Source organism: Photinus pyralis, unplaced genomic scaffold (assembly GCF_008802855.1).
Source record: "Photinus pyralis isolate 1611_PpyrPB1 unplaced genomic scaffold, Ppyr1.3 Ppyr1.4_LG4, whole genome shotgun sequence".
NCBI lineage: Eukaryota > Metazoa > Arthropoda > Insecta > Coleoptera > Lampyridae > Photinus > Photinus pyralis.
Window position 1 is genome coordinate 34,533,054 of NW_022170511.1, and position 25,295 is coordinate 34,558,348.

A 25,295-nucleotide genomic window follows, 5' to 3' on the forward strand; every position below is an offset into this window, starting at 1 on the left:
TATATGATTATTTTTATTCTTTTGCCGACTACTGTTTCTAATATTGGTAGAAATTGATTAAAAAGAAGTCAACTTTACTATGGAGACGTGTGTAAGTGTAACAAAGTTTCCGAAATTTTGAATATTAAAGTATCGGAGTAAATTTATTACTTTGTCTGTACCCAATGAATAAAAGCTCCGCCAAATTAATAAAGTGTAGGAAGAAAAGTTTTCCATAAGAGTTTATTATCTTCCGATGTAGAATAACAATATTCAATAAAGAATATGAGGTTCCATATTTGAAAATAAACTTGACTCTTATGGGACAGTTATGTGAAAATGTGAGTCCCTTCATATGAAGAATATTTTATTATTAATATGTTATATAACTTGTGATAATTCGCTGATTCATAGTTTTATCTGATGATAAAAAAGAAGAAGAAACTAACAGTTTCACCATCAGTTTTAAGGTGTTCCGCGATTTTGCTTGTAAAGTTAATCAAAGTAATCTAAACAAAATATTTTAATGACAGTTGAAACTGAATTGAAATAGAATTAGTTGTATTTCCATTTTGATTTCTTAATTTTCCATATTTTCATTTAAAAATCGAGTTCAAAGACATTTTCTATGCATTTTCAAATCATCCCATAATAATAAGGTGGCATTAATGGTTATTTGCCAAAACTTTTCCTTTTCTGAGAAACAAATCCGTGAAAATCACTACACACGCGCGTATTTATTGTCCCGCTCGCTGCCCGGACCGAGTAAGATATGTACGCCAAACACGCTGATACACACATACGATTTATACGGGTCTTTATTTTTTTATATGGTTCATAAAAAAAGTACATACTGTATTGAGTAGCATTTTTATGACGAATACAACGATGTACGGCCCACAAAAAAAGTAAAAGGTGGAAGCCGTTTGTTTCAACAGGATGGTGCACCCACGCACAACGTCCTAATCTGGTGAGATTACCTATCAGAGACATTTACCATTTTCCAGGAACTTTGTTCACTTCTCGCACCCTTAGGGCGTTTTGCACGGGTGCACCATCCTGTTGAATCCCCAGAATGCCCAACTTTTGTTTCTATGTGCTTTTTTTTCAGGCCATATGATGATAATGATTTCTCCAAAACGAAACGTTGTATTGAAACTTTCTCAACGATGTCTTGTAGATCTCAAAAAGTGGCAATGAGAAAGAGTTTTTTTAATTTTTTTGTATTTGTTTCAGAAATAAATAAAAACCAAATCGGCTAAATTTCTGTTTTTCTGGCATATCTGCCGAAGTACATAATCCGAATTTTCTAGTTTTCTTTAAAGCATGATAATAATTAACTTGTCAATTGCGCAACTTTTTCCTAACTTAAATGGTTTTGGAGATGCCCATGAGACCTCCTTATCTTGGGCTCAGTATATACACAATAAAGGATAAATGGTATGAGAAAATTTTACATTCTTTAAGTGTCGAGTTGCAGAAAAACTTCAGAAGCAGATTTGTGGAGCGAGCAAATTCCTCATTACGCGTTAACGAAAAACTGCGTCTGATTCGTGGCTAATAAGTCACGGGGCACATACATTTAAATCATATAAAGTGGTGAAATTGTAACTAAAACTATCAATAGTTCAGTTCCATACGCCGCTTATTGTTTAGAAGTTACATTTCAACTTACCAGTAAACCAAAATATTAATGAGTTCTCCAGATTATTTTTTATGCGCCAAAAATATTATTATTATGCTATTAGGATAGTAACATGGTACCATAAAACAATAAAATTCAATAGGTAATGTGCGGGAGAAGGTACAAAAGTAAATCACTTGGAAAAACAATCATACGTCAAAAAGGAGAAAAGAAATGTGGCATACTGTGTAGGGAATATTCAGCAGGAAAACTTCTTTGAATCATAAAAAATCTATATTATCAAAAATAAAGCGATATAAATAAATACGACTATTAATTATCTTAACTAACCAGATATATTCATTCTTACATTCTTGAGACCTAACTTCTCGAATTGTCCGGAATAATACGAGTTGAAGTCCAATCTAAAACACAATTACATTATTTAGATTACGATCGAAATTTTACTTACAAGGGCGGGAAGGAGGGGACTCATTCAAGTAAGGAGGTCAGTATAGGGTAATGGTATATGAACATATCGCTCGTGGAGGAACTCAAACTTAAAATACTAAAAGGAAGATGGGAATAGGGCCAATTATGAAACTTACCGATACAGCAAGTTATACAACCGTTCGTGATCGCTAGTCTCCTTATTCAAACCGTTTATCTGCTCTAATAGCTCTTTGAGCGCTTCGGAAAATTCGAGATCGAGAGAGGCGATGCTTTCACGAAAGCTCTCCACCTTTTCGGTTTGCTGTTGGCCGTCGGTGATGTTTAAGCTGCCCTCGCCCTACAAGTTAATTAGCAATTAAATGGAGAAAATAAATGCGCGAGACGTTACGATCCGGAGAAAAAAAAAGCGTATTAAAAGAAAGAGTTCGCAAATTATAAAATACATGCGTAGCTTGCAGGAGTTACTCAGGGGACTTTTTTTTTAAAGTACCTGACAAAAAGAATCGACGAACGAACTTGGTAGAATATCTAGTTCGGCCTCCACAAAGTGCTGCTGTGTGCGCTATTATAATACAACTTTTTTTTATCATTTTAAGCTGGTAATATTTTAAGTTAACATTAGAAATAAGTAGAGGTTACTGTCATTAATTTACATTTAGTGGAAGTGTGTGTACGCTGCGTTTAAGGGGGCAGAAATTACTGCAAGAAATCCAATCAACATAATTCCTCTATTTATCTCCACTGTTAAAGTTGATAAAAAAATAAAACGCTCACTTACCTGCATAAATTTACAGAATTTCACACAAATTGCGAGTATATTTGTGATTGTGTTCAGCAGACTTGTAATTGTTAACATGCAGTCCTTCAGGCATGCGTCCAAGAAGTCGCAATGGCACGTGAGTACCTCGTCGACGTTGCTGACCTAAAATTAAGACGAGATAACGATTGCAATGTCGCAACACTTTTTCACCTTGGCTATTTTTTGCATAAATGCGCTCCAATGTGGCTCGATCACCTCGACCATCATGTGATATTCCAGATTTTGAATGCAATGCAGCATTCGCTGTCGCAAAGCGAAGGCGAGTCTGTATTGCTTGGCGGATAGAAACGGAAAGGACTTGGCCACTTTATTCGATCGCCAAACTTGGCAAATCATTCGTTCGACGTGCTTACAGTAAAACAAGTGCCTGAATATCATTTGGTAACAAGCTAGTGATCTACGATTTAAAATCAGCGACAAAGGCCACTTTACTTCGTAGCTGAAGGCGAAAGATTCAATCACAGTCAAATTAGTCTTCTTTTGCGCGGTCAGGAAGAGATCTAAAAAACCGACTTGGACTTAACTCGCTTTAGCGTCCAACTTACTCCTCTCCTCAATCGACAGGACAGTTTTGATCTTCACCATTTGATGTTGTAAATCATAAGGTAACAACTCCGTACACAAATCGTCTTTATATGGATCGTTATTGGAACTCGACAGCCTTAATGCTAAATCTAAGAGAGAGTCTAAACGTCCTTGGATAACATCGGCGACGTCCTTGTTCAATTCCTTTTCGCATAACGTTAAAAACGTAACGATAAAATCTCCTTGGTCTAACAGAAAGTAGTGCTTCACCGATTTTAAACGACCCAATAAGTCTTTCTCCTTTAGCACTAAGTCGAGTAGATTGATACTTGCGAATTTGTACGCTTTATCAATTGCGTCAATGTAATGCTTTTGTTCAATTTTATATTCTATTGATTCAACTTTATGGTTGACTGCTTTACCTGAAAAATTCATATTTAGAAGCATTCTAAATTGTAACTACTGCAAGTATCACGTTTTCAACCAATGAAATATGAAATTTTGAAACAAAATTTTGTAAGGAACAGAGACTTGATATAACAAGTCTCTGGTAAGGAAGATATACTCTTTGTGAGATATAATTTTACCAATTCAAAATATGAATTAATTAAATAAATTAATGTTAAACGAGATGACATGGGACGTTACATGGCATTTATGATGTGTTACTAGGAAATGTAAGACATGAAGAAGTATATTACTAGCATGTCAAAAGGCAGTGTACAAATTTTAGGCATTTGTCAACCATATAATGCTGTGGTTGTTCCAGAAAAAGGGTTGCCCAATTTAAATTGCACCCATTGCTTCAGTTGTGCCTTTTAAGCAAGCAGAACGGTGAATGAACTTTATATGAGCTGCATCAAAATGACGCAAAATTGATACAAGATTGCGATGCATGTATTTTTTATGCATGTTGGTTGGGTATATTTTAGGGAAAGTCATTTTTCTACTTAACCATGAATTGTGCGCTCTCTAGCGGCAAAGCTAGAAACCTGAAAATAATTTCCAGCGATTTCTCTTGACCTGTGCAATTAACGGTTCCATGGATATGGCCTGTGACCATTATTAATGGGAGACCCTGTACAGAAGCACCCGTTTTCGTATATGATTTCTACCAGAATTAATGAACACCTGGTACATAGAGGCACTGAAACTGACGCTTTGTTACGAGAAACTGTAGCTTCCGGACCCGTGTATTTCTTTTCTAGTAGTTGGAAACGTAAAAGAAATTTCTTTACCTTGACCAGAAGCATAAAAGTAATCTGGTGGCGCTCGAGATAAACCTACTGTTCCAACGAAACTACCGCACCCCCTGCCAACTACAGAGAATTTCAACTGAACTTCATAGAATTGTTATTGATTTATTTTTGTGAATCATAATTGATCTTTTGGATCAAACTAATTTCTTTTCCGTTTCATGCTATGCAACCGATTTAGGCGGACTAATGAAGTTCACTGCAAAACTTTATTTTGAGTTCGAAGGCAGTGCAGAAATCCCCAGTCAAGCCCCCATTCCAGCTGTTAATTTGCGCGTGGGTGGGTTTTTAAGAATAAATTATTTATATAGGAATATTCCAAATATAGCTTGGGTTGAAGTGCCTTTCATTTTGTTGTATAAGGGGTAACGATTTTGTCTATACGCTGATGTGTACGAACTATTTTTTTCTGGCGTTAATATATGATCTAGATCAGTGGTTCTCAAAGTGGGTGCCGCAGTACTCCATAAGGGTGCTGTGAAATACACAATTAAATTAAAATTACTGAAATTAAAAACAATTATGAAAAAAATAATGGTTTTTTATATCATTTCAAATCATGGAATTGCACTACTTCTCAATTTCCCACTCTTGTAGCTCCCACCTTCAATATCTACCACTCTGAAGTGCATATCGAGCGATAAGAAGAGAACGATTAAAGATTCTTGAGAATGAAATGAGGGTACATGGTATAATAATATCAAGGAAAATGCAAACACCAACAGGCGCAAGTTCACATTTTATTTCCAGCTTCTTTCATATTTTGTAATAACTTTTAAATGTTTTTATGTTGTTTAGAAATAAACTTACTTATTAAAAAAAGATACTTTTTCAAAGACTTCTCATTCTTCATTTCTTTAACTTTAACTGTACAAAAAAGCAACAAAATAATAATATGGGCGCCGCGAATTTTGTTTAATAATTTGAGTGTGCTACCAGACAAAAAAGTTTGAGAAACACTGATCGAGATAAAAAAAAATGACACTTCTCCACCGCAACTTTCAATGCTATTTAAAATAAAATTGTTAATTGTTTAATCCGATGTGACATTTCGTCTTTGTGGAACCATCAACTTAAATTTTTTTAATACGGCCCTGATATTCCGATATCATATTCTTATGGTGACTTTATACCATTAGATTAAGAATAGCCAATAGAAACAAAAGTTTATTGTGCGTCGCTAACCAATCATACCATACATTTGCTTCTATTGGCTATTTCTTAATGATATCCTAATGAGAATGATTGTATAAACCCACCCTTAAATCATTATTCAATGCTGTATAGCAGTTTTCCTATGACCTCCCTGAAACTGAGGTCAATGTATAATTTAGAGGCATGACATAGTACCCATTACCTACACCCGTGCGTAATGAAAAAAATTAGAATATATTGCATTTATTATAAGAAGGTAGTAGATGGCGCGCTGCTTTTGAAGATAACCGAAGAGACAGCTTGCTCTCTTCCTTTCTCTCTCACATGCAGTATCCGCGATTATCATTTTATGAAAGAAAGTCTGGTTTTTAGAGCTCATGCAGTCCTTAATGGTATGAAAGAAAATAATTTCTTGCGCTCTGCTATTTGTATTCGGCCATTTGGTACAAGCAAAGTATGTCTAAAAAGCTTAAAGCTTTTCCAATGGGAGTGAAAAGCCATTTTTTGTTGCTTGAGGCTTAGCCCTACATTCCAGTATTGTCAATAGTGACCAAAAAATACCAACCGCACTGCCGAATCACATTCAAATATTTTCCTGCTCGCAGAATAATGTCCGAAACTGGCTCCAAGAATGTGGGAATCCGTTCTCTTCGAATAGTATACTTTTTATCCCAATAATCAGCGGAGTAATCAACAGGCATTTCTTCTTTCTGAACCATTTCATTATCTTCAATCAAAAACTGCGAATCTCTCGATAAAAAACGCACGAAAATTACTAAGTACTTACTTCATTAATGGGATCTAAAATAATACCCTTATAAATCCACATTCCTAGCATATTCATGTATGGTACGCAGGCCGCCTGCATCAGATGCAAACACAACTGTTGCGCTTGAGTATCGCCAATGTAACCCGTAATATGATCATGCAGCAAACTTAGCACCTTTCCCCCTTTCGCATCTGACTACAAAGTACGTAATTAACCCATCAATTAACGCCTGCACTTACTTTACTGATCGAAGTCGCAATGTTACTCATAAAACTCATGTTGTGCAGATTTTTCTGGATATAAAACCACAGTTTGTGGAGATTTAAATTTCCCGAGCGAAATTCGGTTTCCATTTGTGTTACAAATAGCTATAAACAAAAGTAAGTATCGCATTGAAAATTAAAGAAAGCAGCACCGTGTAGTCGATAATTAACGAATTCATACTCTCTGCAAGTGCATTACAAACTTGTCCGAATTCGAAACGCATCTTCTCCTCTGTAAATCGTTGCACGGTTGAATAATGTGAAGCGAGTGGAAGTATTTGTTTTAGTAAATCTTTTAGGCTTGGATCAATGGCATCACATAGGCTAAACTCGCGGGTGGCATATTGGTCTTGTAGTTTAAGCGGATCTATGTAACAGCCGGGTAGGCCAATTAAAATATTTAGCAAGTCTTCGATGAGGATGTTCTCCTGGGAGATATCGGGGATGTTTTCCAACTGCATTCGACTGGTTGTTAACGTGATAGAAGAGAAATCCCAAGACATACTCGGTCTTCTCTGAACCCACGATGTTATCGATGAGGTTTTTGATAGTTGAAGATTGCGTTCTGACCAACTTTTATCCAGGTCACGTCCTTTGAAAAGCTTACTGGCACGTTTAACACGTGTTTTGACCTGTTCAATGGCACCTTTAGTAGACATCGTCTCTGTAGTCAGACTTTCGAACTGACTTCTAGCTTTCTTCATTTGTAACAAATCTTTCACACGCGAATCCTGCGAAATGTAGTTGAGTAGCTGGACATATTCGCCTAGAGAATCGACACTACAATGTGAAATTTAGTAAACTTACAATGTAGACCTAAACATACTTCCGTTCTTTGAGGTATTCAAGTTTTTCAAGAAAGAGCTGCGAGTTCGGAACAACCTGAGCTAAATTTTGGACAGCATTTTGAAATATAGTAGAAGAACATCCGTAAGTATTGCTTTCTGTCCTAAGGGGCATCCTTTGCACCAACTCCACAAAGCTATGTGCATCATCGTTTACTCTACAATTCGCCAATTAGATCTACAAAGTACAGAAATAAACAAATTACCCCGTTACGTTTAATAATTCCTTAACCAAATGGATTAGCTTAAATTCTGCCATTGAATTCAAATTTATTTTTAATTAACGATTTGTTGACATCAGTGCAACCACTTACGAAGGTAAAGGTCCACCAACTGCTGAATGTTGAAAACTACTAGAAATCTACCAATTTACATCTATTGCCAACTTAAAGAAAATGTTCTGAAAGCAAAACTGGAAATTGTAATGTGGATTTTCTTTTCATCCCAGCGCCCCTGCAATAGTGTACGCGGTCATTCCAGTATTTAAATACCAAGTAGAAAATGCAAATGACCATTTTAGGTACCTAAAACAGATCATCCGGAACGGAGGAGGATTCCCCTGAGCTGACGCCGGACCTGGTTTCTTTATTTTGAAATTATAAACGGGAATCCTTAGACCATGGGGAATCCCTAATTTTCAAAACCATCAACGAGGGAAATTCCGCGTTAGATATGACCCTAATCTTGACCCGATTAAGCTGATGCTATCACCTTTAAGTGCCTTTCACTTGACCCTTTCCCTAACCTCACTAGTCACTTTATTTAATTTTCTGTACAATAATTTAGTTCCTTACGTTCTTTGCTGCTTATTATTTACATCAAAACCAAAATGTATACAAGAACAGTGACAAAACTATCCAAACTGAGTACAAACGAAATAGAGCAATTCCTCAATTCGTTTGACACAGTTTTAACAGACTGCGATGGGGTGCTGTGGCTCGACAACAACGTCATCGACAAGGCCAACTTAGTTATGAACAAGTTGAGAGAACAGGGCAAACGAATTTTTTACATCACGAATAACTCGACAAAGTTACGTGATGAATTTCTCAAGAAAACTTCAAAATTAGGCTTTGACTGTGTCAAAGACGAAGTAATATCCGCATCATATTTAGTTGCAGACTACTTGAAGAATATCGGCTTCAATAAGAAGGCCTACATTGTCGGATCTACTGGAATTTCGCAGGAGTTGGATTTGGTGGGAATTAAGCATACGGGAGTTGGGGTGAGTTTTAAAAATCACGTCGAAAGGTATAAAGAGCTTTAATTTTCAGCCTGATGTACAAACATCCATTCCAGAATTGTTGCAAACGACTAAGCTCGATCCCGACGTCGGTGCGGTCATCGTGGGCTTTGACGAGCACATATCTTTCCCGAAGCTGTGCAAAGCAGGCAGTTACCTTAAGGATCCCAACTGCCTATTTATAGCCACAAATACTGACGAACAATTTCCCAGCAACACAGATTTTGTGGTACCCGGAACAGGTGTGGCTGTAAGAGCTGTACAGACATGTGCGGGTCGTGAACCATTTGTCCTTGGTAAACCGTATACATACATCTGCAATGCCTTGATTAAGGAATACGGCATTAATCCCAAACGTACACTCATGATCGGTGATAGGTGTAATACAGACATATTATTGGGAACACGGTGCGGTTTCCAAACGATGCTGGTGCTTACTGGTGTAACGACATTGAATGAGGTACTCCAGTGGAAGGAATCAGAAAATGTGGAGGAAAATGAATTGGTTCCCGATGTTTATCTGGACAAACTAGGCGATCTACTACAATATTTAAACTGATTTAGTTGTAATTTAATTAGTAAATGTACGGAATAATTGCTTTTCGATTTTTTGGAATGTTCGAGAAATTGTCTTTGTACCACCAATGTGTTAATAATGCAGTCTCCACCTGCAAAAAAACATTTTGTAGTGTAAATTTCTAATCTGTGGATAACTTTCACATGGGTGAAATTAACTCACCTGATTGGTTAAAACCCACGAAAAAATATAAAGCCAGGTGACATTCCCCCATAAAATAACCGTTAAAGCAATATACATTAATAATTCAGCTAGTATATGTGGCGAGGAGACATAGTCAAACCAGTCACCATGTGGAAGCCCATGTGCTTCGGTGACTACGTTCCCTTTCTTATTTTTCCTTAAATTCGCTAATATCACAGTCACATTGTACTGATGCTTCCATGCCCATAAGAACAGTACCACGGCGAAAGCATCTTTTAAACCTAAATCTTCCCAGTGCAAATCAGCACCTAAAGCTATAAGTGAATAAGCTAGTAAATATGCCCCAGGTTAAGAACTTTACCTACAAGTGTTGCGTACAAATTTCGATGTCTCCAACAAAATTGCAAGGATGCATCCTGAATAATGAAAATAACCGGCCAAGTACTGCGCAATGTTCATCCGTCCACTTTTTGAAAACACAGATACAAACAGTGTATCATAAAACCTTCGGCAACACTGCAATGTCAGCAAGCTCATTCCCACGAAGGCAGAAGTATTGCTTACTAAAATATTTTACTCGCATCAGTACATCAACTACGTAACTTACTGCTTGCCAGTCGAAAAGAGCCCCCAACAAGATCCAATACATCGTAAACGAAAACAGGAACTTCCACTTTGAATACAAAAACGGCAGATAAAAACACTAAAGTCGCAGTTGTTAACACGAAGGAATACACATAGAAATGCCTAAACCAAGCTTTGGGTACCTCAATAACTATAAAGAGAGGTCGACCTTTGTGAGAGAATTTGCCATACCGTAAGGCTTGACTAAATATCACCGGTATATACTTTTCAAATGTATTTACCAAACTTCCCAATAGTATCATACATGTCGTCAACAACGAGAACACAATTCTAACATAGTTTAGGTCCAACATCTTTCACTTAGACTGAGCAATGAGAAGTTTTCTGATGTGAAAGTAGGTAAAAATATGAATATTCTGTGCTGATGACCTACAATCACTTTCTCCCATCTATCTCATTTTTTTATTATTTGATATACTTTCCTATTGAACTTGGTATTTCAAAGGTCGTGTCCTTCGTATTATCATGTAGTATTACCTAAATAAACACACAATGAATAAACCATTTATTTTGCATTATACTTATTTCACATGCCTTGTGATGGGAGATAATATTTATAAACGAAACTGAAAAAATTCAAAAGGTATTTTTGAATTGAATGAGAAATGAGAGAACTAACTAGCTAAAAGAGATCATTTTTGAATTTTGAAAAAGTTTGTTCATTTGCGACATAACCTACAGCATAAGTTTGTTTGTTTTTATCGTTAGTGGTTCTGAAACCTCTCCCGGCTGTGTCTAAATAATACATCCAAAGGATCTGTAGAACCCATTTATATACAGTGTATGTATAAAGTAATTGAATATACAAATAGAACAAACGCAATTACGATTTCTAGTTATTAAGGATCCTCAGATCCTTTATAGTTTTGTGTTGTCGTCCGTCCGTCCGTCCGTCCGTCCGTCCGTGTGCGCTCTAACTCTTTTTAAAAGTGACCGACTGTGTTGAAATTTGGTGTATGGGTACTTTGGATTTTAAGGACGGACGCTATTGATTTTCAGTACGCTGGTTCAACAGGAACAAAAGTTATAGGGCTTCCAGTGAATCGGGAACAGGAAAAACTGCGGGCTCAATATAATAGAAATTAACATATTTCATTCCCTAGGTCATTTTAAAAGCTTTCTAACGCATTATCTTGATGCTGAAAGAGTGCATCACGTCGTGCACATTTGATAACCGCATATGTGAGATTCAAAGATGTTAAATGATCTTTCGGAGTCCACATGGATTTTGATCAAAATACGTCAAAATCGTTATTTATGCACCAAGATCGTTGGGAAAAAGACCAAGAGCATTATCTCATTGACCAAAACATGAATTTTGATCTATTTTTGGCAACCACATGGATTTTGATCAAAACATGTCAAAATCGTTTTTCTTGCACTGATATCGTTGGGAACAAGATTAAAAGCATTATCTCAATGACCAAGACATGAATTTGATGCATTTTTGTTAACTATAAAACGTATTTTGTAAGATTAAAATAAATTGTCGTTAAAAGTGATTGTAATACTGAGGATCCTTCGATATTTCGTTGTATCGGTTTATTTCTGTATGTTACTATAAAAAATGATAGGTTTTCAAAGTATCATTGGTAAACACCACTTTTTATACAGAATAACATTTTTTCACAAGTCAATATGCAACTGCATAAGGTTTTTTGTCATTGGGTTTTTATCAGACATATGTATCTTCGCTTCTTCGCATAATCCTAAGCATTTATTATGTTGAAATGTATACGAGTAAGGCGAGGCGAATGCTCTTTCCCTTCGGCACCCTAACTCCATTTCCTACACTTTGCTAATCCTATAATATAATAGCTCCGCGTTAGTAAAAACATCTAACTACGGGATAAGTGGGTTAGTGGGTATATAAACTACAGCGTTTATAAATTATAATTGACTGCTGTATTCTTTAGTTTCATGTTCAAACAGGTGATTTGTGTTTACGCGCGGAAAAAATGAATACTTAATTCATATGTTTGTATGATCAAACGCTCGAGCAAACTCCTCTTTTTACTTATTTTAATCATTTTAAATTTAATGAAATGCCGTACGTAGAGTTAAGAGCTTAAACATTTGAATATACTCGTATGATCGTAAAAAGGCATAAAATATCCTTTGTTGAGAGAGTTACGAATATGCACCCTGGTATGTCAGCAACCCGTCATACTCGATGTTGTGAAAATCTTGTTTTGGCTTTTTATGTATACAGATTGTTAATTAATACCATACAGATAATTTAGGGGATGATAGTACTCGTCAAAATGAAAAACAAATGCAAATATATGCATGGTACAAAGGGCGTCGTTTTCGTTGTACAGGGTGGGTAAAGAAGAGGTAACACCCTGTATACTGCGACTAACTATTTTGATACTCTATTGTACAGATTTTATAAAATTAAAATTGATGTAGCAAATTTGAAACAATTATCACAGAACATAAAAAATTGAACCTTTGCCACCCTGTATAACGAAAACGGGGCCCTTTAGACAATGCATATGCACTTTTTTCTTATTTTGACGAGTACTATCGCCCCCTGAAATATCTGCATGTCATTAATTAACACCCTGTATGTAGAACAAGAAAGCAAAACCCTGAAAGTCAGGAGAACATCAAATCGAGAAGGTTGACATAACTTGTCCCACTGAGTGATATCGTAGACGTAAAAGGATATGTTACCGAAAAAAGATTAATGCTACAAGCTACAACTTTCTAAATTGAGTCGAGCAGAAAAAGCCCTATTCCCAAAAAAATCATTTTGATCTCTTTGGAGTTACACTTTTGCACTCCTCAACCCAGATTAGTACCTGCACCATCCCTACAAAGTACAGAAACAAAATGATTGCCGCAGAAGGATTGAGCAATTGGCTGTAAAACCAGGTGGCAAAATTTTTTTCAGAACAGCTTCCTAGCTCACACCAGATACTAAAAAAAATGTTTTTGCCGGTCTTACATCCGTTACCCTAATATACAACGCCAAAATGTTAACGAAATCAAAATAACCGTTTTACCAAAAAAAAATATTTTAGTTTTTTTACTTTAATATTTTTTCGTATATCTAATATACATATTTCCAAAATTTGAACAAAATCCGCTTAGGTACCTCGGAAAATTGTCAACGTACGTACTATACGTACTACATACATAGACGGAAAAATTGTTTATCCTTTAAACGTTGCTCAAAATGGTCTACGTCGACATTTGATGAAATTTTGACATGTCCAAAAAACGGTGATCGGAAAAAGTGCCTAGGAAGCTAAAAATTACGTCCCAAAGTCAGACGTGGACAAGTTTTTATTTTTAATATTTTTCATTTGTTTATTTATTTACCCTATTTATTTGCAAGTTGTTAATATCACGTTTTGTTATTGAACGTAAGGGAACTTAACTAGGCTATCATGTGGCACACTGCTGATGGTCCTTGCAGACAGTTTGAGGACAGCGTTGCAGAAACATTTAAAACATTTTGCTTTGGAGGCAACATCATTATAATTTACTGTTTGAGAATTATGGAAATTCATTTTGTCGTAACAAACGCTAAAGCAGAAAGAATCGTAATTTTGAAACCCGTCTTTCGAGCTTTTACGATTGTTTTACAGTTTAGACTTTATACCATTAATAGGCGTTGTTGTTGGTTTCATGAATTAAGCTGTGTCCACTTTCTTTTTCGAGTATTCTGCCAGCTATTCCGAATTAGGCTTTCCTGCAGTTTTCCTAATTCGTAAGGTAAATACCGGAGTAGTATAGAACTACTTAAGACCTTCTGCAGAGGCACCTCTAAAAAGCATTATGCAGGTCACTCTGTAATTGGGCGCAAGCCTGTTGAGGGCCCAGAACAAGAGAGGGATAATAAATACAAATAATTAAATAAAATAATAAAGCAAGTTACTTAAATAACAGGAATATGTATCCATGTAAAAGGTCGCTTCAAGCGAGACCAACGAATAATAAGAAAATGTGCCAAACTCTTGATAGAACAGTACACCAACAATCAAGAATTTTAAAAATTGACATCACCCCTATAAGTATACGCCACATTCTCGTACACCAGACCTCCCGTGTCAAGCCCTTATCTATAAATCGCTACACTAACGAAAAAGGTAACAAATAAGATATTTGGATAATCATAAGAAAAAGAATATATTTTGGTAAAGAAATTTCCAAGTAGCATACAATTGTATAGGTTTTCTGTATCTCAAAACAGAGTTTTTAAACTTTTTGGACGCATTTTAGTTTATTAAGTATATAAATAATTATTTTTATATATTTTCATTTAAGGCCGCTACGAATATGCCGACAGGACGACCCTGTTTTTTTCGCAATTCGGTATATACCAGGGTATATACTCTATACCAATTAGGCGGTTTATAAATCGACAAGGCTTTCAAATTTAAAAAAGGTAATAATCTAGCTCTTTATTTGAAACGAAGTAAACATTCTAACGTAAAACTTTGGTACCTTACGTCGTCTGCATGGGGTTTTTATATTAAGCCCACCACTTTTGCTCCTATTGTGCTGAGGTACTCATTTAGCGATCGCCCTAATTGCACCGTTTTAGTAGTTGGAGTCTGGAACAAAGTTTAAAATCGTTAAGGTGGTGTTCTAAGTAGATATTCGCCAATTTCAAAAACCGTAGATTATGATCAAGATTATACAGGATGTCCAAGTTGCATCCTTAAAAAATTTTTCGTACTTCCGAGACTAAAGTGACCACTTCACTCCATTATGACAAGTACTGAAGTGTCACTTTTTGTCCCGCCGGGATTAAATTTTGACGAAAATCCCGGAAGGATGAAATTACTAACAAGGCAATTTCAGTAGGTTGTTCCACATTTTGTATGCGGCACTACTTCTTAAACGTATCGTACTGCTGCTCATATAGTTTTTTGGATTTCGGTGGTATCAATTCTTTACCTAGTTTGGCTGCTTTTTATGAATATCAAATACACTTTTGTCACTCACCACCAAAATTATGACACTAGCAATGACAGTTTCCAAATTATTTTTGTTACCACGGCATAGGAATTGTCGTACCAACGCAACGTTCCTATGGTACCTAACTTGTTAAGTAGCGATTTTTTGAAAGAACGCGTTCTCTAACTCCATACATATTAAGTGTTTCAGTTTCGGAAGTACGAAAAATATCGTATATACCTTGCGACTGAAGTAGTGTTTTTAATCCCTCAGGTAAATTATGGCCCTCCCTTCGGTCGGGCCATAAACTTTACCTTCGGGATTAAAAGTACTACTTCAGTCCCGCGGTATATAATATACTATAGTTGCCTGAAAAAGGCTCAAACAACTAAGGTTTGAGATCAAATTCTTATGACACAGATGAAAATTACTTTTCTAGGCATTTCTTATTGTTATCAACAGATTCCTGAGCTGACTAAAAAGAAAAACCGCTCAAATGCACCAAGTAAGCACCATGGATATCTACTTGAAACATGAATAGAATACATGATACCATAGTGTTTCTATTCTTACACTATGGTGATACGTACTCAGAAATAAAAGTAAAATACTTTCATGTACAGGTACTATTGATTGATAAAAACTCACATCAACTACCGCATTTATCACACGCGAAATCTTCTGGAAGCTTCCTGTAATCAGATTTCCAACCGGCTTAAACTGTTCTCCAGTGTTTCCGTATTTATCTGCTTCTGAAATGGTATCGACTATCGGCGTCGGTTTTATAATGTTACTCGCGATAACTTGCGCAGAATTGTACAGTGACGGTTTTTCAATCTCGAAGAAAGCTTCCTCTCTGCCAGGCAATCGTTCCGGAAGAAGACCTCTTTTGAAAACCTGAAAAAGGAAATGTTAGAAGTTGCTGTTCCAGTGTCATTAGGTACAACGAAAAAAGTAATTAATTCTTACGTCTTTATACGTTGTTAGGAATTATGGGTTGTAAACCTTGCAGGTACTGGACATGTTAGGATACAACTTAGGTAAAAGGAGCCTTGATAGTTTAAACCTTGCATTTTCAGGTACTTTATTTAAAAAACTAATTTTACCTTATGAGCGACAAACTCCGTTGGTAGCATATGTATTACATTAAAAAACATGGATGTCACAATCACTATTACACAATTCATTTTTACGCAGCTAATTTTTTTTTGTTCAATTACTGCCGCTACAAGAACATGTCGATAAATGAACCAACTTTCTCTAAAAATATGCAATTTCTATCTTTGACATTGATTGTCCACTTCCAAGTATAAAACAATTACGCAACCACCCATTGACCTGCTCCTAATTAATTTACGATCCTAACAAGCTCTTAGATAATTAGTATGACGAAATGGTTTCGGGGGTTTTCTTCTGCGAAACGAACGGATTTTTTAATAACCTCGAAACCGACTGTAAGACCCCTATTGGTATCTGCAAAAAAACGTGAATTTCGGTACGTTTCTGTGGAAGCAAACCTGAAAGATGTCGTCGATTATTCGTACAACGGCCGCACCGGGTCGATGGAAATGGTTCTCGTGAATTTCTGGAGCCGCCGTACTTTTTATTTCTATCACGATTTCATCCTCTTTCGCTTCTGGATTGACGCTGTTGCTTATTTCTGGCTCTTTGGGCTAAAAGAATACGTTGTAATTTTGAAAAGTGTAAGGCTATTACCTGGTCCTTTTGCGGTTTGCCCACGGCTAAAGTGAGGGAGAGTAACGAAATCAAAATTACCATAAACGTACGCATCTTCTTGCCTGAAAACGAAATGCATCAGTGCAATTGAATTGTTTGTTTTACTTACCGTTTATAAAATGTGAGAGAAAGGATTTATGCACACACAATGCATAAGAGTTCGTCGATCTTTAATTGCGGATCTGCGGGTCTATCCCCCACGTTTAAACTTTCTGTTTTATATTCCTACTCACCACGTATTACTGTAATAGCTACATGCTTGATATTTACATTTTATTGTAATTATGCACAAATTGCGAGAACTTCAGAGGTAACGTTGGGGTAACCGGCTGTATACATGTATAGATAAGGGAAAAGGAAAGTTGGGTTTTTACTAAATTTTGGGAAGCGGAATATATACGTAGAAGATTTTGTAATACATTTTCTCGTTCCGGAGACAAAGATGTGGATATATACAAATAATAAAATACAATTGGAACTGGATTATCCCATCAAGAGTTGATAAGGGCGTAAGATGTTATGTTACAATCAGTTTGCAAAGAAATTTTGGGCACAAGCGATGTTCTGTAAGTTTGGACAAAACCAAATGCTGATTTAAATCCTTTTGCAAATCATCAAAAAAGAGTGTAGCACAATTAATTCAAAAATATAAAAATTTTGACTCTATACGTTCAGTCGAACGGGAGTTACTTCACGATCACTATAATCCCAATGAGGATACGGTCCCTGCGCTTGCTTGAAAAGTTACCTAAATTCTGACTCTGACTACCTCTCCCTTATCGCAGGTTGGATGAAAAACAATACCCAATTTCATTTTTAGGTTTCCTTCATGCCACTCCATGCTAAACAAATTCCAGGAACGTAAGTATTTGAAGATTCCTCTATGACATTGAATAAAAAATTAAGTTTATTCAATGTCTACGGTGAGTAACTCTTTACAGAAAACACCTACACCTACTGAGTATATAAGCAGTTTACTCTAAATAATATTACTCACTCCACTTCATGCGTGTGAGTTCATCATACATCTCGGATTTCCATTTGGAACTTCTCCACGATTATCAACTCCAACACAGCTAGTTTAGTAATTCCATTGTAAACGATGGTAATGCCTAAAAAAAATTGTTGCATACATGTTTGTGTAATATTTGCAAAGATGGCACACGATAGTTGTTGTTTATATGGTAACGAATAAATAGTATGCGTTATAATATAGTTATTTATGTATTTAGGGCATAATAGTGATGTTTATATTCTCGAGGGCGACGAGTTAAAAAGCTCGAGAGAGCTTTTTAGTCGCCCGAGAGTATAAACATCAGTTTATGCCCGTGGTACATACACAATTTTATGTTTTACAAATAGTTTTCTTCGTCAAAATTCGTTAACAAAATAATTCATTATGGTTGATCGAGTATGGGTGGTTCGAATTTGTTAATGTGATTGAAACCATCCAAACGTCAAAACTTAAATAATTCAATTCATCGTGAATGAGCAAGAAGTTCCAGAAACTATACGAAATAAGGCCAATCTTGGGATTTAGTAGGTATTGACAATTAATAATTGACGTTTCTAATTTTCAATGACCTGCAAATATTTGTTTGTTTTGTCATTAAGTATAAATGAGTTACTATGGTGATACTTAATGCCCTAGGGCATAAAGTGGTACTTTATGCCCGCGTATCACAGATATAAAATGTGCTATGATAGGTTAGTAAGACATAAAAAATATTACATTGTCATTATTCATTGTACGTTATAAAATTAGTCTTTATATTATTAATACACGTTTGTAATTGAACCCAGTGTAGACGTGGTATTTGATTCAAATTTGGGTAGCTCTATAAAGAGGTTTGACGATAAATTTCTTTTAAAGGAAAACGTAGTACCGGTTTTTAAAAAAGCTCACGCGAAAAATTGAACAAATGCTGTCAGTGGGAGTTTAGAAACCAGAATGGACGTCTCCGATAGTGGTGGTACCGAAAAAAAATTGGGATGTTAGAATTTGTTCAGATTATCGCCTCACTGTTATCATTGAATAAAAAATTAATATTCAATGCGATGTAAACGTGTAGGTACCAATTGCAGAAACCTGATAATACTTAAATTAGTTTTGCTAGTTTGACAGAAGGAAAGGATTTTACTTTGTTAGATTTATCAGGAGCGTATTAGCAACTGAAAGTGCATCCAGTTTTTAACAATCAACACTCATATAGGGTTTTTTAAATTTAGAAGATTAACATATGAAATTTCATCAGCACCAGCATTTCAATACATAATGGATACTGGATTTCATTGATATTTGGATGACAACCTGGTAGTGGAAACATCAGTTGAACGAAGTAAAGTTTTTGTTAAATTAGTCTTCGAAAAAGTAAGTAATTAACTATAACATTATAAAGTAAATTTGGAAAAATGTAAATGTTTTTCTTCTGCAACTTATCTTGGACACAGGATTGATAGTATTGGTATACATCCAACAGATGAAAAACTGCAAGCTATCGCAAAAGCTCCTGTACCGCAAAATGTAAACCAATTAAGAGCTTATTTGGATCTGCTCAACTATTATGGAAAATTTATTCCTATCCGCTATACAGACTTTTAGAGAAAAATGTTAATTTTGACTTTAAAGATGAGTGTAGAAAAGTGTTCGAGTCAAACAATGTATGGTTCAGCCATAATCAAGTCCTCACTCATTATGATCCAAGTAAACCCATAATTATTTTTTGTGATGCTAGTTCTTAATCATTGAATAATAAATTGTTCTAATGGAGTAGATGGTGTACCTACTGAGGCATAGAGTGGATGGTCAGTAGAGACCAGTTTTACTTGTGCGTAATGCTGTTCAAACGGTAGCTAAATTGAAATATTAATTTGCTGTAATTGGTCTCCCAGGAATGACCGGGTCGGGAGTGATAACAGACCTCCATTCAACGCAAACGTTTTTATCAATTTTTGTAATTCCAATGGAATTCGAATAGGTATCTAAAACTACCCTATACCATTACGGTTTCGGTTGGATGTTGTCACTTCACTCAAGGAAACAAAGTGTATCCTACGTAAAAAAAAATCCTCTGAATTCGAAAATCATAGTCCCCGGGGTCGGAAACTCCCGTAACATATTGTTATAAACAAAAAACAAAACAAAAATGGGAAAATGTTTTTTTTGCGCATTTACTTCGAATACCTGGTTAACTATATTGCTAAAATGAATAGAAGTGAATTTGCTTAGAATCGAAATTTCTACAAGACACAGTTGGTCCGGAATATTCATTTTCAAACGTTAGTTTTTTTATGGAAAAATATAAAAAAGTAATCTCGAAAATTAACTTGTTATTAATAAATGAAATTCATCCGATCTATTTCAAAATTCGTATTTGATAGCAAACCAATATGCCAATATATACTTGGCTTCGTTTAGTGAAGTGACAACATCCAGTTCAGGCTACTTTTGTAGCTAATTTGACTGGACTATTTGGGTCAAAATAGAAACACAAAAATTTACATATTATTTGAAATGTTATTGGCAGGGTTTGGTTTTAATTACCCACTTCCACCTCTTTTGTATTTCTTATACTAAAAATAATCACACCTAATTGCACGATAATGAGCAATGGAATAATAATTTGCATTTTATTACACCATGTAAACTACCTGAGGCCCGCGGGCCCATATATGATTATTCTCAATTATTTTTGTCTATCAATTTGAGAAATGAAATTACCTACAGAAAACTTTTGACACACATTAAGAAAATATGCAAAATTGTTTCAAATTTTTCAAAATATAAACGCTCCCGGTAAATATTGATTATAAACAGAAATATAATTCTGCTTTCTCATTTTGCGATCGCAATGCCGACCAAAGTAGCCGTTATTGAGGTTGCGTTGTGTGTTGCTTACCGTATGTACCCAATAGCTTACCAAAAAAAGGTAAATGTGCATATGTTTTTTGAACTCAAGAAAAAACAAGTTGTAAATCAGCATATGCATGATTAAAGCGCATTTTTGGTCATGCAGGTCAGTATTTTATTAGCGAAGTTTAAAATTATCGATCTCACGAGTAATTTTGGCTGCGTTAAATAATTAATTTTATTTAATTTCAATTGAGGGTACGTCTTCATTTTGTAAAACAAATCACAAAGTAAATAATTAAGTTTTAAACTGGTAGCGCTATCTAACGGTAAAATTATAGCACCTCCGAAAATCATATCGAAATTATTTTCTTAAATTATCGATCTCACAAGTAATCGAACTCAAAATCGACTAGAGCCTGCACATCTACACTATAGCAGAAAGCTGTTAGTGAAAATTTGAACTCTCTAGCTATTGTAATTGCTGAGATCTTAGCCGGACAGCCGGCCGGCAAGCCATAACGAATATAATAGCGTATTTTTTTCAATTCAATCAATTTTATCAATTTTTTTCTATGGCCATTGATTTCGGAGTAAACTAATATTCCATTATCAGGCCTCACTAAAGTTCCTCTAATAAAATATATTGTATTCGTTGTTGTTAATAATTATGACCGTCAAATGATAATAATAAACGTTCCGTAATTAACATATGTTGAACTTTATAACTTTTTCTATGTGATGATATTACCTGTAATATATTTAATTATATTGAAGTATAATTAACCTGAGTATAGGTGTAATATTTTTAGGTTTCGTTAACACAACCTTGGCTATACAGGGTGTAGAAACGAAACGCACCATAGAGATTTCAATGCTAATTTCTTTATATCGAAATATTTTCTTCCTTGCAGAGCAAAGTTGTAAACACATTTTTTGTAGATTGTCAAATTCGTCTATTCATGTGCCTATTTGTAATTTTTATTGTGGGAAATCGGAGAAATGAAGGCAATTATAAACTACAATTATCATTGCCTCAATTCAAAACTTAGGCCCCGGCGCGATCTAGTTTCTCTCAAAAAAAATTCGAAAAACGGTCAAATTTTGAGCAAAAAGGTTACAACAGCGAAATCGTTAAAGTTAAGGGCATAATATGTTACATAAAAAAATTAGTACTTTTCAGGTACTTTACAAATCCCTAATAAAATATGCAGTGTTCTATTTAAATAAAACGCAAGTTTAATACTAATGTCCCGCGCCCTTATGTCCACGCGCCCTTATGTCCACGCGCCCTTTTGTCTCGCGCCCTTTCGGGGGCGGCCTAATGTCCGGTTCTGGTACTTCAAAGTGATTTACATAATTTAAACTTTCAACATGTACGTCATTGCGGAATAAACGGGCTTCATAACGAGCTTGCAAATTACCAAACATATTTACAAAGGGTGGCGGATAGGTACTGTATTATCAGGCCCGGATTTACGTCAGTTAAAATGCTAAAATGGGTTAGTATACGTATGTTAGTATGTAGTATGATCTATTGTATGTATACCTATGTTATTTTGGACTCTGGACATAACGTTTACTAAAGCTTTTGTGAACTGCCCTGTAGAAGATAGGAGCCCCATCCCTACCTCGTGCTTGGTGGCCCCGCGAGATGTAAATCCGGCTTTGTTTACTATCAATTACCATCAGTTCGTACCTAAACCTATACCGACCTTCGCGTTCGATGCATGTAAATTTGCAAAATTTAATTTAAAATTGAAGTGGGCAAAATATTCTTATCGAACTTTTTGAAATTTTGAACTGAATTTGCAATTTTCTTTCGGTAATGACACTTTTTGGTTAACAAAGGTTTAATGACGTTTGAAGCTTAATTTTACTGCGTTCAATACCTGGTATTTAACTATTTAACCCACCCCACCTTGTATCACAATAGCACTAATTAATGTTTGTACACTTTTGGCACTTATACGCATATGGTACGACACCCTATAAAAATACCTGCCACCCTGCCCGTTCATTCTCGTTACTGGTGTAGGTTCAGGCATATTTGAATTTTCTCCTTGAGGATTGCTTTTTAATATTTTATCAATGTTCTTGGATATTAAAAACTCAAACAGTTACCAAATACAAAGCAACATGTGTCAAATTTATATTGAAGAATCAGACTAACCAATTCCAACATTTTATGGACAAAGTTTCTAAATCCTTTGAATTGTTTTCCTCAAGATTTCAAGTTGGTTCTTTAGAGAAACAATCCAAATTTTTGGACAATATTATATTATTATTTTATTATATTTTATTTGAATTTGGATAATGTGACGATGAAAATAGGAAATATTGACGAAAACAATGCAAAAAATTTGTCCCTAAAAAGTTGGAATTTGGATTTCTTGTCGGCCCCACGAGTATCATCACGGTCATATAGATTTTATCTTTCTAGCCACAAAACTAACAAGTTAAAAAGTAATCGTAAACGATTTACATAAAGCGCATTTCCACTTGCATTCATTTCCCATTTGTAAGATGCAACTTCTATTAAAATCGTAAAAATCCGGCCACAAATATGAAAGATAGCGTTGCACATGGGCAATCCATTGTTGACGTGCTACTTCAATTTCAGTTTATGAGAAGAATTTCATTTCAATGCTTTTCTAAATAAGGAAGTTGGAACTGCGCATGCGCAAACCTAAATTTTAAAACTAATGTTAGATTTTCCTTTGTTCCAAGCGCCTAAGTATCAAATTTCACTTAAATGCTTCCATAGATAAAAAAAAAAGTTGGCACTGCGCATGCGCAAAATAAAATTTTGAAACTGGCGCTAGATTTTCCTTTATTCCAAGTGCCTATGTATCACATTTCATTTAAATTCTTCCATAAATAAAAATGTTGCCACTGCGCATGCGCAAAACCAAATTTTGAAACTGGCGTTTGATTTTCCTTTATTCCATGTGCTTATGTATCAAATTTCATTTAAATTCTTCCATAAATAAAACAGTTGGCATTGCGCATGCGCAAAACCAAATTTTGAAATTGGCGTTTGATTTTCCTTTATCCCAAGTGCCTATGTATCAAATTTCGTTTAAATTCTTCTATAAATAAAAAAGTTGCCACTGCGCATGCGCAAAACCAAATTTTGAAATTGGCGTTTGATTTTCCTTTATTCCAAGTGCCTATGTATCAAATTTCATTCAAATACTTTTATAAGTAAAAAGTTTGCAATTCGGTTTATAAATGGTCGAGATGCGAAAAGGGCACTGTGAATTTTGAATCGATTCGATTCAACTTTTGGCAATGCGTATTATATGGCTAAAGCTATGCCCATATTGAATTTCATGCAATTCAGTTCATAACTAACGGAGATGTAAAAGCGATCGAACATTTCTAAACAAAGTTATCGTTCACACGGACAGATAGATTGACAGACAGACAAAGGAACAGACGGACAGACCAACAGGCAGACGACAGATAGCAATGCAAAATTATAAACGATCTCTAGGATCGTTAATAAACGGCAAAAGTGTAAAATTATGGAACATATAAAAAACGGTTTTTTGTTTTTTTTTTACAATAACTTTTTTTGTAAGCGGTACAGAAAAAATTCCTTCCTTGGTACAAGTCTCGACACCATAACGAACCAAATAGCGAAAAAAGTAGAACAATAGCTCTTAAGATAAAGAACTATAGTAGTAGCGTCGCAAAACGAGCGGACGGACGGACGGACGGACAAAGTGGCCACAATAGCGCATTTTTTTTTGTGGAAATGCACTAAAAAGCTTCCATTTGTCCCATCATACCATATAAAATGTAGTGGTATGTCATATTCAATTCAAAAAATTAAAAACTAGGGGCGCGATATTAAATTAGGGATATAGGGTTACATTAAGTATAGAACTACCAGTTATTTAGGGATAATTAAAAATCTCACCTGTCGACGCTCTCTCAGAGCACAAGAACGAAGTTGTACATGTGCACCCTACGCTTGTTAGTAAGAGACTGAATTGGAAATATATTAATATTACAATAGATAACGGTTGAGGTCAACTGTAATACGATAATCGCAAGGTTATTAGGTACTTAGTCATACCTTCTAAAGACGAATGCTCGGTAACGGTTTTTGAGTATCTATATTACAATTTTGTTTTTGAAAGAATTAAAATGTCTGTATCAATTACTTTTTCCTGTGAAGGGACATTAATATGCCTCAAACCTTAGTATCCCTTGCAAAGTGTCACAAAAAAATCATTGCGCCAAAAGCAAGGAAAAATGAATGCAATACGCGGTAGTAGCTTTTAAAGCCACAAAATTTGTCTCCATATGCATAATGCCTGTACTATACCAAAAGTTGTAATTGGAAAATGATGTTGCGGGCTATTTTTCAATTTCCCTTGTTTGCTTTCCAATTGATGTGTTTCACGTCAAATAAACCACACTCAAAATAGGTATATACCTAACGCTTATTATTTTTGAAATAAATAAATTATATGAAATATCAT

General features: G+C 35.3%; 4 protein-coding genes across 5 annotated transcripts; 1 reads left to right on the top strand and 3 right to left on the bottom strand.

Annotated features, from left to right (window-relative positions):
- Positions 1 to 1,876: 1,876 nt before the first annotated feature.
- LOC116167950 (gamma-tubulin complex component 2-like) lies at positions 1,877 to 8,102 on the bottom strand. 2 transcript variants are annotated; one of them, XM_031483574.1, is made up of 12 exons: positions 7,896 to 8,102; positions 7,671 to 7,847; positions 6,997 to 7,624; positions 6,821 to 6,949; positions 6,600 to 6,776; positions 6,378 to 6,552; positions 3,422 to 3,823; positions 3,027 to 3,376; positions 2,835 to 2,978; positions 2,547 to 2,618; positions 2,212 to 2,393; positions 1,877 to 2,028 (listed from the first exon to the last, which is right to left on the bottom strand). In XM_031483574.1, exons 1-12 carry the CDS (start codon positions 7,946 to 7,948, stop codon positions 1,950 to 1,952), a joined length of 2,568 nt encoding a protein of 855 aa, XP_031339434.1. In that variant the 5' UTR covers positions 7,949 to 8,102; the 3' UTR covers positions 1,877 to 1,949. The 2 variants fall into 2 exon arrangements, with proteins under 2 accessions (XP_031339434.1, XP_031339435.1); XM_031483575.1 differs by lacking the exon at positions 2,547 to 2,618.
- Positions 8,103 to 8,381: 279 nt separating this feature from the next.
- Positions 8,382 to 9,531, top strand: LOC116167951 (glycerol-3-phosphate phosphatase). The gene is made up of 2 exons (XM_031483576.1): positions 8,382 to 8,914; positions 8,964 to 9,531. Exons 1-2 carry the CDS (start codon positions 8,519 to 8,521, stop codon positions 9,489 to 9,491), a joined length of 924 nt encoding a protein of 307 aa, XP_031339436.1. The 5' UTR covers positions 8,382 to 8,518; the 3' UTR covers positions 9,492 to 9,531.
- LOC116167952 (polyprenol reductase) lies at positions 9,212 to 10,806 on the bottom strand. The gene is made up of 4 exons (XM_031483577.1): positions 10,261 to 10,806; positions 10,019 to 10,216; positions 9,672 to 9,967; positions 9,212 to 9,600 (listed from the first exon to the last, which is right to left on the bottom strand). Exons 1-4 carry the CDS (start codon positions 10,589 to 10,591, stop codon positions 9,508 to 9,510), a joined length of 918 nt encoding a protein of 305 aa, XP_031339437.1. The 5' UTR covers positions 10,592 to 10,806; the 3' UTR covers positions 9,212 to 9,507.
- Positions 10,807 to 14,698: 3,892 nt separating this feature from the next.
- LOC116169101 lies at positions 14,699 to 24,786 on the bottom strand. Its single transcript, XM_031485129.1, has 8 exons — positions 24,728 to 24,786; positions 17,947 to 18,061; positions 17,059 to 17,903; positions 16,929 to 17,011; positions 16,730 to 16,885; positions 16,319 to 16,685; positions 15,861 to 16,109; positions 14,699 to 14,866 (listed from the first exon to the last, which is right to left on the bottom strand). The coding sequence occupies exons 6-8, from the start codon at positions 16,397 to 16,399 to the stop codon at positions 14,780 to 14,782; spliced, it is 417 nt and encodes a 138-aa protein (XP_031340989.1). The 5' UTR covers positions 16,400 to 16,685; positions 16,730 to 16,885; positions 16,929 to 17,011; positions 17,059 to 17,903; positions 17,947 to 18,061; positions 24,728 to 24,786; the 3' UTR covers positions 14,699 to 14,779.
- Positions 24,787 to 25,295: the final 509 nt, after the last annotated feature.

Bases quoted from the DNA above. Each gene is read 5' to 3' on its own strand.
- LOC116167950 (XM_031483574.1), bottom strand. From the start codon at position 7,948: ATGGCAGAATTTAAGCTAATCCATTTGGTTAAGGAATTATTAAACGTA. The intron at 3,377-3,421 runs GTAAGTTGGACG...TCGGTTTTTTAG, and splicing joins CCTGTCGATTGAGGAGAGGA to ATCTCTTCCTGACCGCGCAA. The intron at 2,979-3,026 runs GTGAAAAAGTGT...TCTTAATTTTAG, and splicing joins TTATGCAAAAAATAGCCAAG to GTCAGCAACGTCGACGAGGT.
- LOC116167951 (XM_031483576.1), top strand. From the start codon at position 8,519: ATGTATACAAGAACAGTGACAAAACTATCCAAACTGAGTACAAACGAA. The intron at 8,915-8,963 runs GTGAGTTTTAAA...TTTAATTTTCAG, and splicing joins TTAAGCATACGGGAGTTGGG to CCTGATGTACAAACATCCAT.
- LOC116167952 (XM_031483577.1), bottom strand. From the start codon at position 10,591: ATGTTGGACCTAAACTATGTTAGAATTGTGTTCTCGTTGTTGACGACA. The intron at 9,968-10,018 runs GTAGGTAAAGTT...ATTCACTTATAG, and splicing joins GAAATTTGTACGCAACACTT to CTTTAGGTGCTGATTTGCAC. The intron at 9,601-9,671 runs GTGAGTTAATTT...GTTTTTTTGCAG, and splicing joins CGTGGGTTTTAACCAATCAG to GTGGAGACTGCATTATTAAC.
- LOC116169101 (XM_031485129.1), bottom strand. From the start codon at position 16,399: ATGAATTGTGTAATAGTGATTGTGACATCCATGTTTTTTAATGTAATA. The intron at 16,110-16,318 runs GTAAAATTAGTT...TTCCTTTTTCAG, and splicing joins CGGAGTTTGTCGCTCATAAG to GTTTTCAAAAGAGGTCTTCT. The intron at 14,867-15,860 runs GTGAGTTTTTAT...ACTTTGTTCCAG, and splicing joins TGATAAATGCGGTAGTTGAT to ACTCCAACTACTAAAACGGT.